The sequence below is a fragment of the Venturia canescens genome, chromosome 5 (genome assembly GCF_019457755.1).
Source record: "Venturia canescens isolate UGA chromosome 5, ASM1945775v1, whole genome shotgun sequence".
Classification (NCBI taxonomy): Eukaryota; Metazoa; Arthropoda; class Insecta; order Hymenoptera; family Ichneumonidae; genus Venturia; species Venturia canescens.
In genome coordinates this window covers 2,187,707-2,201,457 of record NC_057425.1, presented here as the reverse complement: position 1 = coordinate 2,201,457, position 13,751 = coordinate 2,187,707, and the positions used below count along the sequence as shown (strand labels likewise).

The 13,751-nt window shown below is 42.9% G+C and overlaps 1 protein-coding gene and 1 long non-coding RNA gene across 9 annotated transcripts in view; one reads left to right on the top strand and one right to left on the bottom strand.

Moving 5' to 3' along the window:
- LOC122410892 (serotriflin-like) overlaps positions 1–13,017 on the top strand; it is a 63,559-nt gene extending 50,542 nt beyond the window's left edge. For all 8 annotated transcript variants that reach the window (XM_043419358.1, XM_043419359.1, XM_043419361.1 and 5 more), the window contains 4 exons: positions 443–579; positions 3,865–4,010; positions 6,442–6,648; positions 10,681–13,017. In XM_043419358.1, coding sequence (XP_043275293.1) covers positions 443–579; positions 3,865–4,010; positions 6,442–6,648; positions 10,681–10,924 — 734 coding nt within the window. In that variant the 3' untranslated portion in view covers positions 10,925–13,017. The remainder of the gene's footprint in view (positions 1–442; positions 580–3,864; positions 4,011–6,441; positions 6,649–10,680) is intronic.
- LOC122410894 (uncharacterized) lies at positions 2,235–7,372 on the bottom strand. Its single transcript, XR_006261029.1, has 6 exons — positions 7,032–7,372; positions 6,402–6,855; positions 6,235–6,276; positions 4,549–6,146; positions 3,761–4,025; positions 2,235–3,150 (listed from the first exon to the last, which is right to left on the bottom strand). It is a non-coding gene; the product is annotated as an uncharacterized lncRNA (long non-coding RNA).
- Positions 13,018–13,751: the final 734 nt, after the last annotated feature.

Here is a 13,751-nt window from a genome sequence, read left to right as displayed (position 1 = left end):
CCAAATAGATTTTTAATGGAAAATTCATTGCTTCGGGAATTTATAAACGTTGATTAATCGGTCGTGAGCAAACTTCGAATCGCGGCTTCGAGCCTTTTGTTTACTCTCGAAATTACGGACTTTGTCAGCTGCAAGGGAAAAACGGTTTCCGCAGGCACCGCAGAGCGGGTTCGAAGCTTCAATTTCAACTTGATAAAACGCTCAATAAATATGGCATGCGAATATTAAAAAAAATTTTATTGCAATTTAATTATCGCTCGAATTTCATAGCTTCGGAGAAATGTCAGTCGGGCGATAACAACGCGATCATTTCGAAGGTAAACAGGCAACTGATTACGGGGTGATCGGTGTTGAAACGAATGAACCCGCTGGAAAAGAAACTGCGGTTAAAGTCGGAGAATCGAGGAGAAAAGCCGGAATGTGAATTTTTATATGTTTACAGTGCCGCGCCTGTACGGCGACAGAATTCCCACGAGGGTATTAACACCGAGCAACAAAAAAGTTCAGAGAAAGATCGTTATTTACCACAACTTTTTTCGAACTCGGGTCACCCCAACGGCCGCCAACATGCTCGTTATGGTAAGCTGCCTTTTTGTTTGTTAAACTGGATTTTTTTTTATCAATAAGAATAAAAGGGTGGTTTCGAAATTCCAAAAATTCATACGAGCGTTGCGAAAATAACGATGCAAAGAAAGAAATAAAGCGTGGTAGTTTGAGTTGGCAGACGCACGCGACGCGAGTTGCAAAGTTGAGCGAGATTTTTCGACGTTCGGGATGACTTTTACGTTCGAGGGGAATAAGTTCGTAGGTTGAATTTGCCACGATATTTGTTTATCTTTCGGCGAAGCTTCATTTCGAGGTCTTTCGTGCGAATAAAAAATTCCCGCCCGCAACGTGCGTCTTTCGCGTTTTTTTTTACACAGAAACATTCTTTTCTTCAACCCTTTCCTTTTTCAGGAAAGAAAAAATTTCTTTCGCGTCATAGTCCCTCGTTTTTTCGGTACTGAATATGCTTGAGGAATGTTTTCAAAGCATTCTTTGTAAGGAGGACGGAAAGAGGAGGCGTTGAATGTGTACGAGAGGGCGAAACTTCCCTGGAGAAAAGCATCAGCGGCTGACCACGTAATCGTTTCACCTCTCGTACGTTCACTGTCTAAGAGAAAGGAAGGGCGGAGAGAGTTGTTCGGTTCACTCGCGTACCGGTGCAAGCTCAAACTCAGCCAGTCGCTAGACCACCCTCACCAGGATGAGCAATTAAGAGGGTTCGCTTGCCGCTCGAAGCTTTTGCGGTGATCTCGTTTTCTCTTTCTCTCTGAACACGGTTTTCGTCCTCTCTCTTCTCGCTCCCTCAACTGTCCTAACATCCTTTTTATTTTTATTTTATTCTCTCTTGCCCCTTTCATTTTCTACACGAAAATGTGAAATCGACGCGCGCGCGCGCTCTCTTAGCTTCGGTGAACACTCTTTTTCGTGCTTTCAATTCTCCGGCTTTGTTTTTATTGGCCTGACGAAAAAAAAACAGCGTTCGAGCTCGAAACGTCGGAAGAATCTTTGTATCTCGTAACTGATCGTGAATCGTGATCTTTCGATAATTTTTCTTTCCCGAATTTATTCATTCGTGCTAAAGTGTCGTACGTCGAAAATGTCATTTTTCGTAATTTTCTACTCATTTGGATGACACTTACTTACTTTTGAGATGGTTTATAAAGTTTATCGAAAAATACTCCGAAGAAGCACCCTCGATTCGTAGAAACACGGATTTTAAAAAAACTTTTTCGTTCGCATGATTATCGTATCAAAAGGGAATTCGCGTTCCTCAAAGTACGCGCAATGCACTTCAGCCCCATCTCATTAATATTTATAAGATCGTTTGTTAAAGAAACAAATCTTCGAGCAACACACGCACGCCCATACAAAAAAGGAATATTTATAAATGAACGGATTGCTGTATAATTTGATCGATTTCGTTGATGACCCCGCCGTTGAATTGATCGAGTGATTGCATGGATTTCGCAAGCTCAGCTCCCCGCAGAGAATTTCCTCTTGCTGTTCGCGTAGCCGGGAGGGTCGTTAGTACATGAGCTATAGTGCATCGTTATTGCCAGGAGCTGACTAACAGCTCCATTACTTTTACGGATAAACGAGCGGAAAAATATCGGTCAACTTCTCGCGTTCTATAACGTAATCCTTACCGCGCGGGGTGAATTTAGGAAGGAAGTCTTTACTCGAGCGTATAATCACGAACACGAAAATAATTTGCTTAATTATTTTCAACATAATTAACAAGCTCACAGAGTAAATTACTTTATTACACTTTGTGCGATCTTTGCTACTTGAAAAACGAAAACGTTACGTAATCCTTAAGCCGCGCAGTTTCGAATTTGTTATTTAAATTTAAACGAATAAGATTTCCAAGCGAGCAAAACGCGTTTGTCGAAAAAACGCCAACTTTCATGCATAATGAGCACACACAGGAATTGTATATGCGTTAATAAATTTCCGTGAAAACGGGGTCGCCATTTTTTTTATCGTCTCATTCAATATTCATTATTTCACGCTTATGAATAAATGCATTTATTTTTTGTGCTATGAAAAATCGGTTTACCATGATTTTGATATTTGAGAGAATTCATGAGAGGCCTCAACACATTTTTCAAACGTATTCGATTCCTCTGAATGACAGTAATTGGTCCTTATTTACTTTCAAACGTTTTTTTGACAAGCCACGAGAGAAAAAAGCAGCTCGCATTGCTGGGCTCGTCGAATTGAAAAGTGCGAAATCTCCTGTAAATAGACTCTACGATCTAATGCTCTCCGCCATTTTCCTATCGTACATTCTGTTCTCGATTCTCGGTTCGTACAATATGGAAATTCAACATTCCAAAGAGCATTCATTCGTAATATCGTATTCGCTCGATGCTCCGGAGTTATATACCTCATCTCTTTTGCCTTCTGCTCTCTGCTTGGCGTCACTCCATTTCCGGTGAGCGAGAGATTCTTCCACAAGTCAAGCGAATTTTATTTCGAATTTCGTCTACTCGTTTCGTTGCCACCTTTGCGATCATCTCGAGACGTGAAAAAAGGGTGGAGTTGTGATCCACGCGGAGTTCGAGTTTTTATACGGGATCGAATTTCTTCAGAGATTCACGTCTGTAAAGTATGAACAGACAATACGTAACCGTGAGACTTTTCGGGTCATTCGAATCGTCTAAAAAGAATTCCTTCACATTCTATCGATTTTAAAAATATATATTGGAAAAAATTTCCAGTGTTGGCTCAAACCTCCGCGTAGATTACGAGCTATTGAGCCAATATTTTCTATCTGAATACGCAAAGAGATCAAGAAAATTGCTATCGAATTTGAAAAGCATCATGGCGGGATTTATTGAAGATTTAGAGTACGGTTTCTATTTCCATCTCCTAAGCTACCGGTTCTTTCGTCTTTATTTTATGGCATCGTTCGAACGTTAACGTTGACGATAATAAATAGTTGAGCCAGTCGCTTTTACGCAGATTTTCATTAGGTCAAGGTACTTCGAGACCCTCGACAAGGTGATTAAAGATCGAAGAGCTCAATCGAGATTATTAGCGTACCTCGAGCTCGAAAAGAGTAATCTAAATTTTACTAGCACTTCGCTCACAAGCATATCCGATTTAAGATCGAGAAAATCAGTAGTAGAACAAAAGAGGGGTCTATCGAGAGACGGCGATGAGTTCTATAAAGCTAACATATACCATGTTTTATTAGCTCTTCACTCACTCAGATCGAAAATTTTACGATGCCATGTTCCAGTGTCGAATGTTATACCTGAAACGACGAGTTGGAACTCGAGACCCATCGATTTGTCTTGTTTCATGTTACAGAAATGGCACAATGGAGCCGCTAAAGCGGCACAACGATGGGCCGAAGCTTGCTACGCTCTGACCCACGACAATGCCACTGGACGACACATCGATGCATTCGGAAGTTGTGGCCAAAATATTTTCATATCAACCGCTCAAGTCCCATGGTGAGTCGAAGATTCCTAAAAAACATTCACGCAAAATATTAATCAATATTTCACTGAACGACAGTCATGAAATATGGGAATGAATGAACGTGATTAAATCACATATTGTTGGCTGAAAATAACTGAATTTCTCAATCAATATTCTTCGAAGGATAAGAGGAGCAGAAAACGAATTACTTTGCGAATTACTTTTTCGAGCAAAGTTCAAAAGTCGTTCTGTTTTTAATCACAATTGTTTTCTATTCAGCGATTTGTGACCGAAATTCTGTAAGGAATTTCTGACAAAAGATTTAGAGAGACAGGATATTGAGAAAAAAGATTGGAAATTGAGCGAACGAATGGGCAAAGTTTACAGTCAAAAGTCAAAACACAATTGTAATTCGTTAATTGGACTGTGATTTTCTTCCTGATGCCGAGTAAGTTGGAATTCAGATTCCAATATTAATTTTTAGCTCGCGTACGGTGCTTACTCGCTCGGTTTTTAATCGCATCGTAAAGTAAAGAGATTGAAACTTTTTAAATAAAGTACAGACTGAACTTGATTCTCATCCGTTATTCCGTTTTTACAGCGACTGCTTCGTTTTGCTTATCGCCTCATCCTTTCGCATCCCGGTGGTGTTTTAGTTGGCGGTATTTTCGAGGCACTTGCAACCTTTTTTCGTCTTAATCTTCCCGCTGTTTCTGACATTTCCCAGGGCTATTTTTTCCTAAGAACCGTTATAAATCTCGAAGCTACGATTTTCACGCCACCGCTGAGTTACCGAGCCACTTAGCAACACGGAGCGGAGGAGCGAGGTACGCTGTAAAAAATTCATAAAGACGTAACTCGCCCATCTTCTCAAGCTCCGCGGCTCACCGCTCTCTTTTTTGTTCTGCTGCACTCGCCTCTCGCCTTATTCTCTTAATCCTCTTCCATTCGTTGGTTTCGGTTAGTGGCGGTATTGAGTAAACCACATTCTCAAGTGCAAAAGATTAACCACGAAAAGTAGCCGGAGAGTACTCCAAGTCCTTGAAAGCCTCGAAACGTTGCTCCTTCATTATTGGAACATTGATTGATTCAGCGGCGGCGTTTTGCCGTTCAATATTGAATCAACCATTTCGTGTCTCCAGGATTAATTTAGTGCCGGAACGTCGAATTCGTTCAGATCAGAATATACGGTGTGAAAAGTATGTAAACTTGGTCCGAGCTCGATGTGTTTTGCCCATAGAAGCCAAGATGCTGGTGCAACGGAGCGGAGCGGTCACCTGATTTTTGCTTAGTTTTCAACGGAAAATGTCGAATCACAAATGACATCGGAAGCGAAAGGAGTTGCAGGCGGTCGAATCGAATCGGAGATATTACATGCGGCCCGGAAAGGAGACGACAGTTTAGGAAAGTGGCCCAGTTCGTTGTATACATCTCGGGTATATAAGCGCGTCGTGCAGAGAACGCGGTCGTCTCCCATCCTCGTCTCGGTTGGTATAGGAGCGTTGCAGGAAATTGCAACATCGTGCCACTGGAACGCCCACGCTCGACCCGTGTCGTGCGATTTTCTGCTCGATCCAATCTCTGAGAGACTCTCCCAAGTAAAACCGAGAAACTGGAAAATATCTTGTGGAAACCGCGTAGCAGGGCTCCGCGATTTGGCAGACCCGTATCGCTCGGAACACGCTTTCGAATGCACACGCTCTATTGAAGCTCATTTAATTTTATAGCCGTAGCAAAGCGGACGGACAAACGTTTGGAATCTGCGAGGCTGGTCTGAAGAAATCTTGCCAGTTCCACACATAGCGTACGCGTCAGCATTTTTCGTCGACCAAACTTCTCGGGCTGGCCTGGCCCAAAACTTTTTCTCCCTTTCAACATTTATCTGTCCTCGTGAATATGCAACTCGCCGCCTCATCCTTTCGTTCTCCTCGTGTCCCGCACGAATCATTCAACCTCGAACCCACCTCTCAACTGTCCTCAATGTATATCGAAATCTCCGCAACAGTTTCACCCACAGCTTTTGTCGTTCGTAGCGCACACCACTCGCCAGATGAGCCACCTGTTGGCTCCATCCGAATCGACAATCACCGTGTTTTCAGATTATCCGCATCGAATCAACGTTTGCAGTTTTCTTCTTCTTCCATAATCCTTCCGTCTGAATTTTGTAGCTGGAAGCAAGCGGATAGAAGGGTCAATATCGCCTCTAAAAGACTCTGGGGCTCTCAAATGTACGCGAGAAAAAGAGTTTCAGCGAACCATTCGAATTAATTCGGAAGCGATGTGGCCTTTTGCCAAATCCTGTAACACACACAAATTCGCACAGTGTTAATGATAGAAATGGAGTTTACTTTACAACATTTGCCATCCAGTCCATTCGGACCGGTGATTTAACGCATTTACAAAATCGTATTCTCGAACATAACTGGAACTTAGCCGAGGCATTTGTCTTTCCGTGTGTTTCAGGTTCTTCGCCATAAAAGCGTGGTATTTGGAGAATCAGCTCTTCAAGTATGGACCACGAGCAAAGAACGACCTGAGCAAGGTCGGCCATTATACGCAAATGGTTTGGGCGTCGACTCATCGCGTTGGTTGCGGTTGGGCAAAGTGCAACGGCACCAGAGGACCACGTGGCCGACCTTATTTCAGCTACGTGTGCAACTACTGTCCCTCGTAAGTGCCATTGGCACACCTTGCTAAACTCAATTGCACCAGATTCCCATCTCTCCTAACCATTCGAGCATCTGTTTTAACCACTTGGGACCATTTAAATAGTAATTACTCGCGTCACGCTCTCGAGGCGAAGAAATTTCCCATCCTTAGATACATCGCCACTCGGTTGCACAATGCTTGCCAAACGAAGTTACGGGAAGACTCGTTCTGTAAAGAGAAGAAATTTAGTTGCAAGGATCTGTAGCGAAGTAACGAAGTTCGAATATTTACCAAAAGTGGGAAGTTAATTGTCGGGATCATTCGGAAAATCAATAAAAGATCTCAACTGAGTGAAACGTCATCTTCTCGTACCTTGTACTCTAAATTTGAAATAATAAGCGTACTTCCTAATAGAGTGATCTCGAATGAACAGCGAAGCGTGAATGAAATCCTTCGGTGGCGTCCCATTATCGAATCGATTCTCGCACCAACGGAAGTCCACGAATCGAGTATCTCTCCGGAGTTTCAGTCAAATTGTATCGGAATACCCATGATTCTCTTCCGGTCTTACGAAGCCCAATCCCTCAAGATAGAAGAAACGCTTTACGAGGCTTTTTCCGGCAAGCTGACTCGATCGATAATTGAATAATTTAGTGTTTCTCTCGATCTCCACAGACGAAATCTCGTATCGTTCCGAGGTACTGTATCAACTTGTCAAGCCGGATGCAAATCGGTTGAATTTTCTCGAACCCTGTTGAAAAAATCAACGAACGCGATTAATCGGAGGTCGGATTATATGCGTTGATGAATATTAAATCCAAAAATTTGAACTTGCATTTTTTTTCTTGACGAATCGAGTCCGACGGCTGTATCCGTGTTCCGTTTTAATAGTCATGAAACAGAGACAGAGTTGAAAATATTTTTTACGTCGCGGTGTTACCGAAGGAGAATTAAATAGATTGCTACAGTTTTGAAAGGTTGGAAGGAATAATTTAGCAATTTGACACTTCCCCTCGAACGAGCACATTCGTGTTTCCTGCTGATACCAGACGAATGTGTACAGGCGAATAAATCCATTTGTATGTGAGATGAGACTGTGGCTTGGCAATTTAACGTGGTTAGGTATAGGGACGGAGATAAAACTAGTACGGTTGGCAGCCTCTGCATAATCCTAGAAACACTGAGAAAGGGGAGAAAAAAATGGCACAGCGGAGGAGGAAAAAGCACGGGAGAGAGGGAGGAAGAAGGAGAAAGAGAGATGGCGAGCGCGTACCGGTTCGAATAAATTCAGAGGGTCGACGTAATTCACGCTTTTTACCAGAGGTGCAGCGCTAGTGAGGAAGGTACACGCGCGCTTGGCATATACTATACGAGTCTACGAGATATATCGCTTGGAAGTTGGAGCTTGAGAGACGGCTTATATTGGGAGGTACATGGTAAAAGAGAGAACGAAAGCCGCACGATGGAACTCTGTGGCTCCGGGCCCACGATCACCCTTCGAAACCAACCGAGCGTGTACACATACGTGCCTATACAGTTATATATATATATAGATATAACTGTATTCATAAACCTATAAAGATAAGTAATGGCAGGTAGCGCAAAATATCGGTTCTCGAAAGACAAAAGCTCCTCCCGAATGGATGAGGGTCAACGCAGGCCTCTCGCACGTTTCGCGTGAGATATGCGATCCGTGGGGAGATAGTACGCAAAAAGTTGGCTCGAATGAAGAAATTTAATTGTCAAAAGAATAATTGATCTGGTATTAGGCGACCGCAATTTTTCGTCGTTCTACCGAACGAACTTCAAGATACCATGCGGAAGGAATTAGTCCGATTGAATTCAACTATAAATATAAGTAAAGCCAGACCCATGGAATCCGGTTCTAGGAGAAAAAACTGTCCGGAATCATTGGCTTGTTTCAGGCTTTTTTGACACTATCATTTCTCACTCGGAATGGAATTTTGTTTCGCGTACATCTCGTGGCAAGTTAGAACGAGAAAGTTGGGCTGATAAAATCTGGTCGGGTGGCCTCGTAAATCTCTCGGACGAGCCTGAAAGCACGAGCGGTGTGTGGATCAAGAGCCCCTTAGTATCGGCCAAACACGCTCCTCGGGATACCCAGCGATCCTTATATCGCCACCTTGGCGATCTGATCGTAGGGGGTGTAAGCACAAAGATACCGCTGCCGCTTTGAGACCCATGTCAAACGTTGACGGTGATGTATGTAATGTGTACACAGCTCCTTGCGTGATTAATGGCGACGACGTGTGTGGCTCACGCCCCGAATCTTTCACGCTTACATTTTCTTATGGCGTCTAGCAAATGCTCGCGTGACAATTGTAAGACGCGAGTCTTCGTGTTCGCGATGAATTTCGAAGGGTCAAGGTCGCCTTTCGAGCCTCCGGAGAAGTCTGAAAAAAGAAAATTTTTAATAATGAAAAACAGTAAAAAAAATTGTGCTGCTTATCCAGTGTAAAATTATCCGAGCGTTCCGACCATTCGGAAAACTTCGTGCAGCGTCACACTACTTGAGTATTCTGTGCCTCGGTACCGATGATTCAGGCTGGTTTCGAATTGAAAACGACGCGAAAAAATGCTCCGGCAATTAAATTGATTCTTCAAGCATGATTGGCGAGTGAAAGCAGGAAAAAGACGATAAAAAAAATGGGGAAAAAGGGGCGGGAGAATAGCAGAGTGCGGTAACGGGATGGCTTTCGTTAATGAAGAGCACACAATCGAGATCGGGAAGCAGGAAATATTCCCGTGGTCATCCGGCCATCGAGGACTCTCCAATTAACATGTTTGCCTTTGTTCAACAATCCCGCGATAGCTCCAGTTATACCGTTCGTAATAAAGTCCGAAAAAAAAATTTCCGAGGAAGAATCAACCTCAGAGGGCGCCCCGGCTCAAGCTCGTTTTTTATAGACTTGCCTTATCAGTATCGTACTAACGCTTTCAACAATCTCTGCAACATCCTCCAACATCGCTCTGTTTGAAAATGGTCCGCGAACTCGCTGCTTGTTTGCACAACACTACAGCTTCGTAGCGTTCTATTCAATAGCACGTTATGCTGGATGAACTCCTCGGCTACTCGATCGTCTTTTCGAGCCTCGAACTCGCATTGTGATACACGACGACGACGAAACAACTCTGCGAATAATACACGAAATCCAATTATTAACGGTACGAAACAAACGTCCAACTTCAAGTCTAATCAGAACTGCTTTTCTCTTCCACAAAGCAAATTTCACTCCGTGTGGTTTGTGCCAATTTCCCTCTCATCCTTGTTGCTTATCGAAATTAATTTACCTCATTTCATTGGATAACAAGAAAAAAATACTTTTTCTTTCAGAATCGATTTATCGATTCGTTTGAGCGTGGCCTCGGAGTCGAAAAATCATCGAAATGAGACAAAATATCGAGAAGTAGCGTTATCGGAGGCTCGACTCCTCATCTTAAATTTTTCTTGTCCCGAATCCATGTTTTCCGTTCCCCGCAGAGTTTCTGAGTGGCAGAAAAGGAAAATTTTCGGTAAGAAGCTCGGGTCACGACTCTCCGTAGTCCTTTGATTCCCACATCGGTCCCTGCCGAGCGGAATCCTTCCAATGATGAGAATTTCGCGGAGAAGTATGACTGCGCTGAGAGCCGACCCGGCGTGTCCAGTTTCGGCTCCAGTTGCTCGAGAGATTCATCGTCAAGTCGTGACCCTCGATCGATCGAACGACACGACCTAAGACCTGTCTTTTCGGAGCACTCCTGAAATTGCTCCGACGGAGCCACGCTGAGGGAGTCAGGCGAGCGGACTCGGTCGAGTGTTTGGGAACTGAAACAAAGTAAAGGCGACAACGGCTCTGAAAGCGATGTCATAAAATCGATTAAACACAATGAAACAGGGAAAAAGCTTGGCGAAAAAATATCAATTTCCTAAATACCTCTATCTCACATTCCAATACTGATCGTTATAACGATATTTGACAAGTACGTTAGGATTCTGAAAAATTATACGAATTATTGATCTCGGTTTGTTCTTCCATTGGTTTTTTTCCACAGTGGCAATCATATCGAGAAGTTGAGCACGCCGTACGTGGCAGGACCTACGTGCAGCAGCTGCGAGGGCCATTGTCGTCTGGGTAAACTCTGCAAGAACGCCTGTCCGTGGGCCGATCTCTGGGCCAACTGTCGCCAACTTTACGACACATGGCCATCATGGCTGTGCCAGAGCGACACCGAGCAGGGACGTGAGAGACGACAGTTTTGTCGGGCAACCTGCAGATGCCGAGACAAGATCGTTTGAGCTTCTTTGTAACATTGGCTCGTTCGAACGTGGAGCTCGAGGGTAACGGGGGAGGAGCTCGGGGGGGGAGGGAATACGCCACGGCGAATTGTGCATGCTTGGGAGCAATGGAAAAATATCCCGATTATGATGAACTTTCAAATAATGACGTTTCGCGAAACGATCTTCAGGAAAACGTTGAAAGAACGCCACTCGCATCCCCTCGTGAGATTCACACATTTTTCCAGGCTTTTCCAGATCGCTGAAGCTCCGACAAATTTCTCTCCCTCGTCCAATACAATTTAATATGGAATTTAATGGAATTAATAAACCTTTCAACTATGAATGAGAAACTCGGCAATTTTGCGACAGATGCGAGAGTCTCGTGCAGTATTTGAACTGCCAGTTAATAACGAAAGTGTCCGGAGCGAGCACCGGTGTGAGAGAAAATGACAAAACTCCGAGAACCCGAGTGCAGGGATTCTCGTCGGTTTTCAGGTCCGAATTTCCCCCGCAAATATTCCGTTTACCTTTCAGATTCCATCCACTTACGGAAAACCCCCAAGAATCCGGCAATAATCTACAAAATTTGTTCACGTGGAAAGCTGAAAATCATGCTAAGAGCTTTGGACGGTTACGAACATGCTCTACCCGCCGGAATTCTCCTCCCTCCCTCAACACGCTGCGGAGTTTTTTGATATTTGTAAACAATAAGCTGTCTATATATTTATGCATGCTGTGTAAATAGTTAAATAATATGTACGTGCATAGGATTATCGAGGTGTAGGTTTATCATAGGGATGGAAGAAACATCGAGGGAGAGAGAGAGAGAGAGAGTGAGATTTTAAAGGAGTGCCGAAACTCACTGGGCCACTCTTCGCTGGTTCGAAACGGTAATTATTCGTTTACCCATCTTAGAATTTCACATGATCCACAAAACAATGAATGAAACACTTAAAAACTCGGTATTTTCAATCAACAATGATTACTAAGTGGATAAAAAAACGAAGAATAATCATTTCGGAGTAACGAGAGCGACCGCACGTCCGGGAACCCGAGTAAGCAACAGCTGGAACGGACATTTTTCAAGTTTTCGCCGTTTGAAATCTCAAGAAAACCTCCGAGAAATTCTTCGGAGTGTGACTCTTGAGATGTACGTATTTCGAGTTACTTTCTCTCCACGGGATAACTTTAACTAGATACTTCAAAATGTTGAAAAAGTTTGACTTGACGGAAAAGGAAGTTTCGCTCTATTTCGAGACGCCCAATATCGTGTGACAGGTTTGAAAAAGCTTCAGCTGTGTAAAAATCGACCAGAGACAGTTACACTGACCGTGCAAACGCAAATACACAAAGTCGAAGTCACTCCGAAGCTCGAAGTACGATTTCACTCTGAAGAATCGCTTTCGTTCGTGAAAAAGTATTATCGCCGTTTGATGCTTGCTCGGCGCAGTGAAGGCAAAAAGAATTGAACGTTCTGTAATCGTGAAATAAATGCGAGAGAATCAATCGATAATGTATTAGTGTATTGATCCATAATTCATGTTAATATTTGTTCGTAAATAGATGATTGACAAGTCGAATGAATATCTGAGAAATTTATCGTCAGCTCTAAATCTGCGCTATGACTTTCCGAATCGTGTCAAGCTAACTGGATCATTTCGTACTTAAACTTCGATCAACAAATATTGATGCATATTTTTTTCGTTCGAACTTTTGTGCATCACGTGAAAAGAATGAAAACAAAAATCAATTATTTTTCTAACTCGACTTCCTTGTCACGAAAAAACGTGATTCGTAATTGAACGTTCAACCGTCATATACTAAATGTTTATTTTCTAACAGATTATACGTCTATCCGTTCATGTTGCGAAATTTCATCGATTTTCAATGTGAACTTTTATCGATTTGGAAGATGAATGAATTCATATACGTAGAGAATCTTGTACCGTGATATGGAGAGGTGGCTGGTGCGACGAAACAAACGTAGAGGTGTATTATATGTAGCGATATTTACTCGTTTCAGTTTATCGCACGAACTATTCATCGCGAAAAGAGTTCATTATGTAAGATCATGATAGGCTATGGTATGTAATAAAACGTTATAAATCACATTTTCCTTGTCGAGTTTTCTCCCCCTCGTTCATTTCTTCTCTCGTCTCAACTTCGACCGTTATCAACTGTTGGGGCACCCACCCATGATGACAAACCTCAGGGCAAACGTTGGAAATACTTGGAAAAACCTGAAACCGTAAGAAGAGGATAATTCTGTCAACAAGTATAGAAAAATCAAAAGAAAAATATCACGGTTTTGATTGCTTATTTTGTCATGACGAACTTCTTGCGAAGAATTGTGAAGATGTTTTCTCAAGTCGAGTTTACGACAATACTTCCACGTTTATCGAGACGCTCCTCCGGTCGCGCATTGTACGACGAAGAAGAGCCTTATATACTCAGTGGGTAGTTTGTTCGCAGTTTCTAACTGAAGCAGAAGCGAGTTTAGTGTTAGCGGCGATTAAATGTAGGTTCTCTCTAGTACCTCTCAGACCCTGTCAACCTTCTTCATTCCTTATCTCTCCCCAAGGTCCTTCCGGAATATCTGTTAATTCGAACTATATTGACCTGTGACCTCTCACGTACAGGGTAAATAAGTACTCGTATCTTTCACAAAGGCTTCACTAATAGAATTATTAACTCGCTGTGTGGCCTTCGCAATACTCTATTCTGTTAAAATTCTCGAAATACGAAATCGAGGCAACTTTTTCCTCATTTATGGAGAACACGAATCGGTCAAGCTCTCACGTATTCCGACGGAGTTACGGTCGACGAGGTGGACAAAAAAATTCCC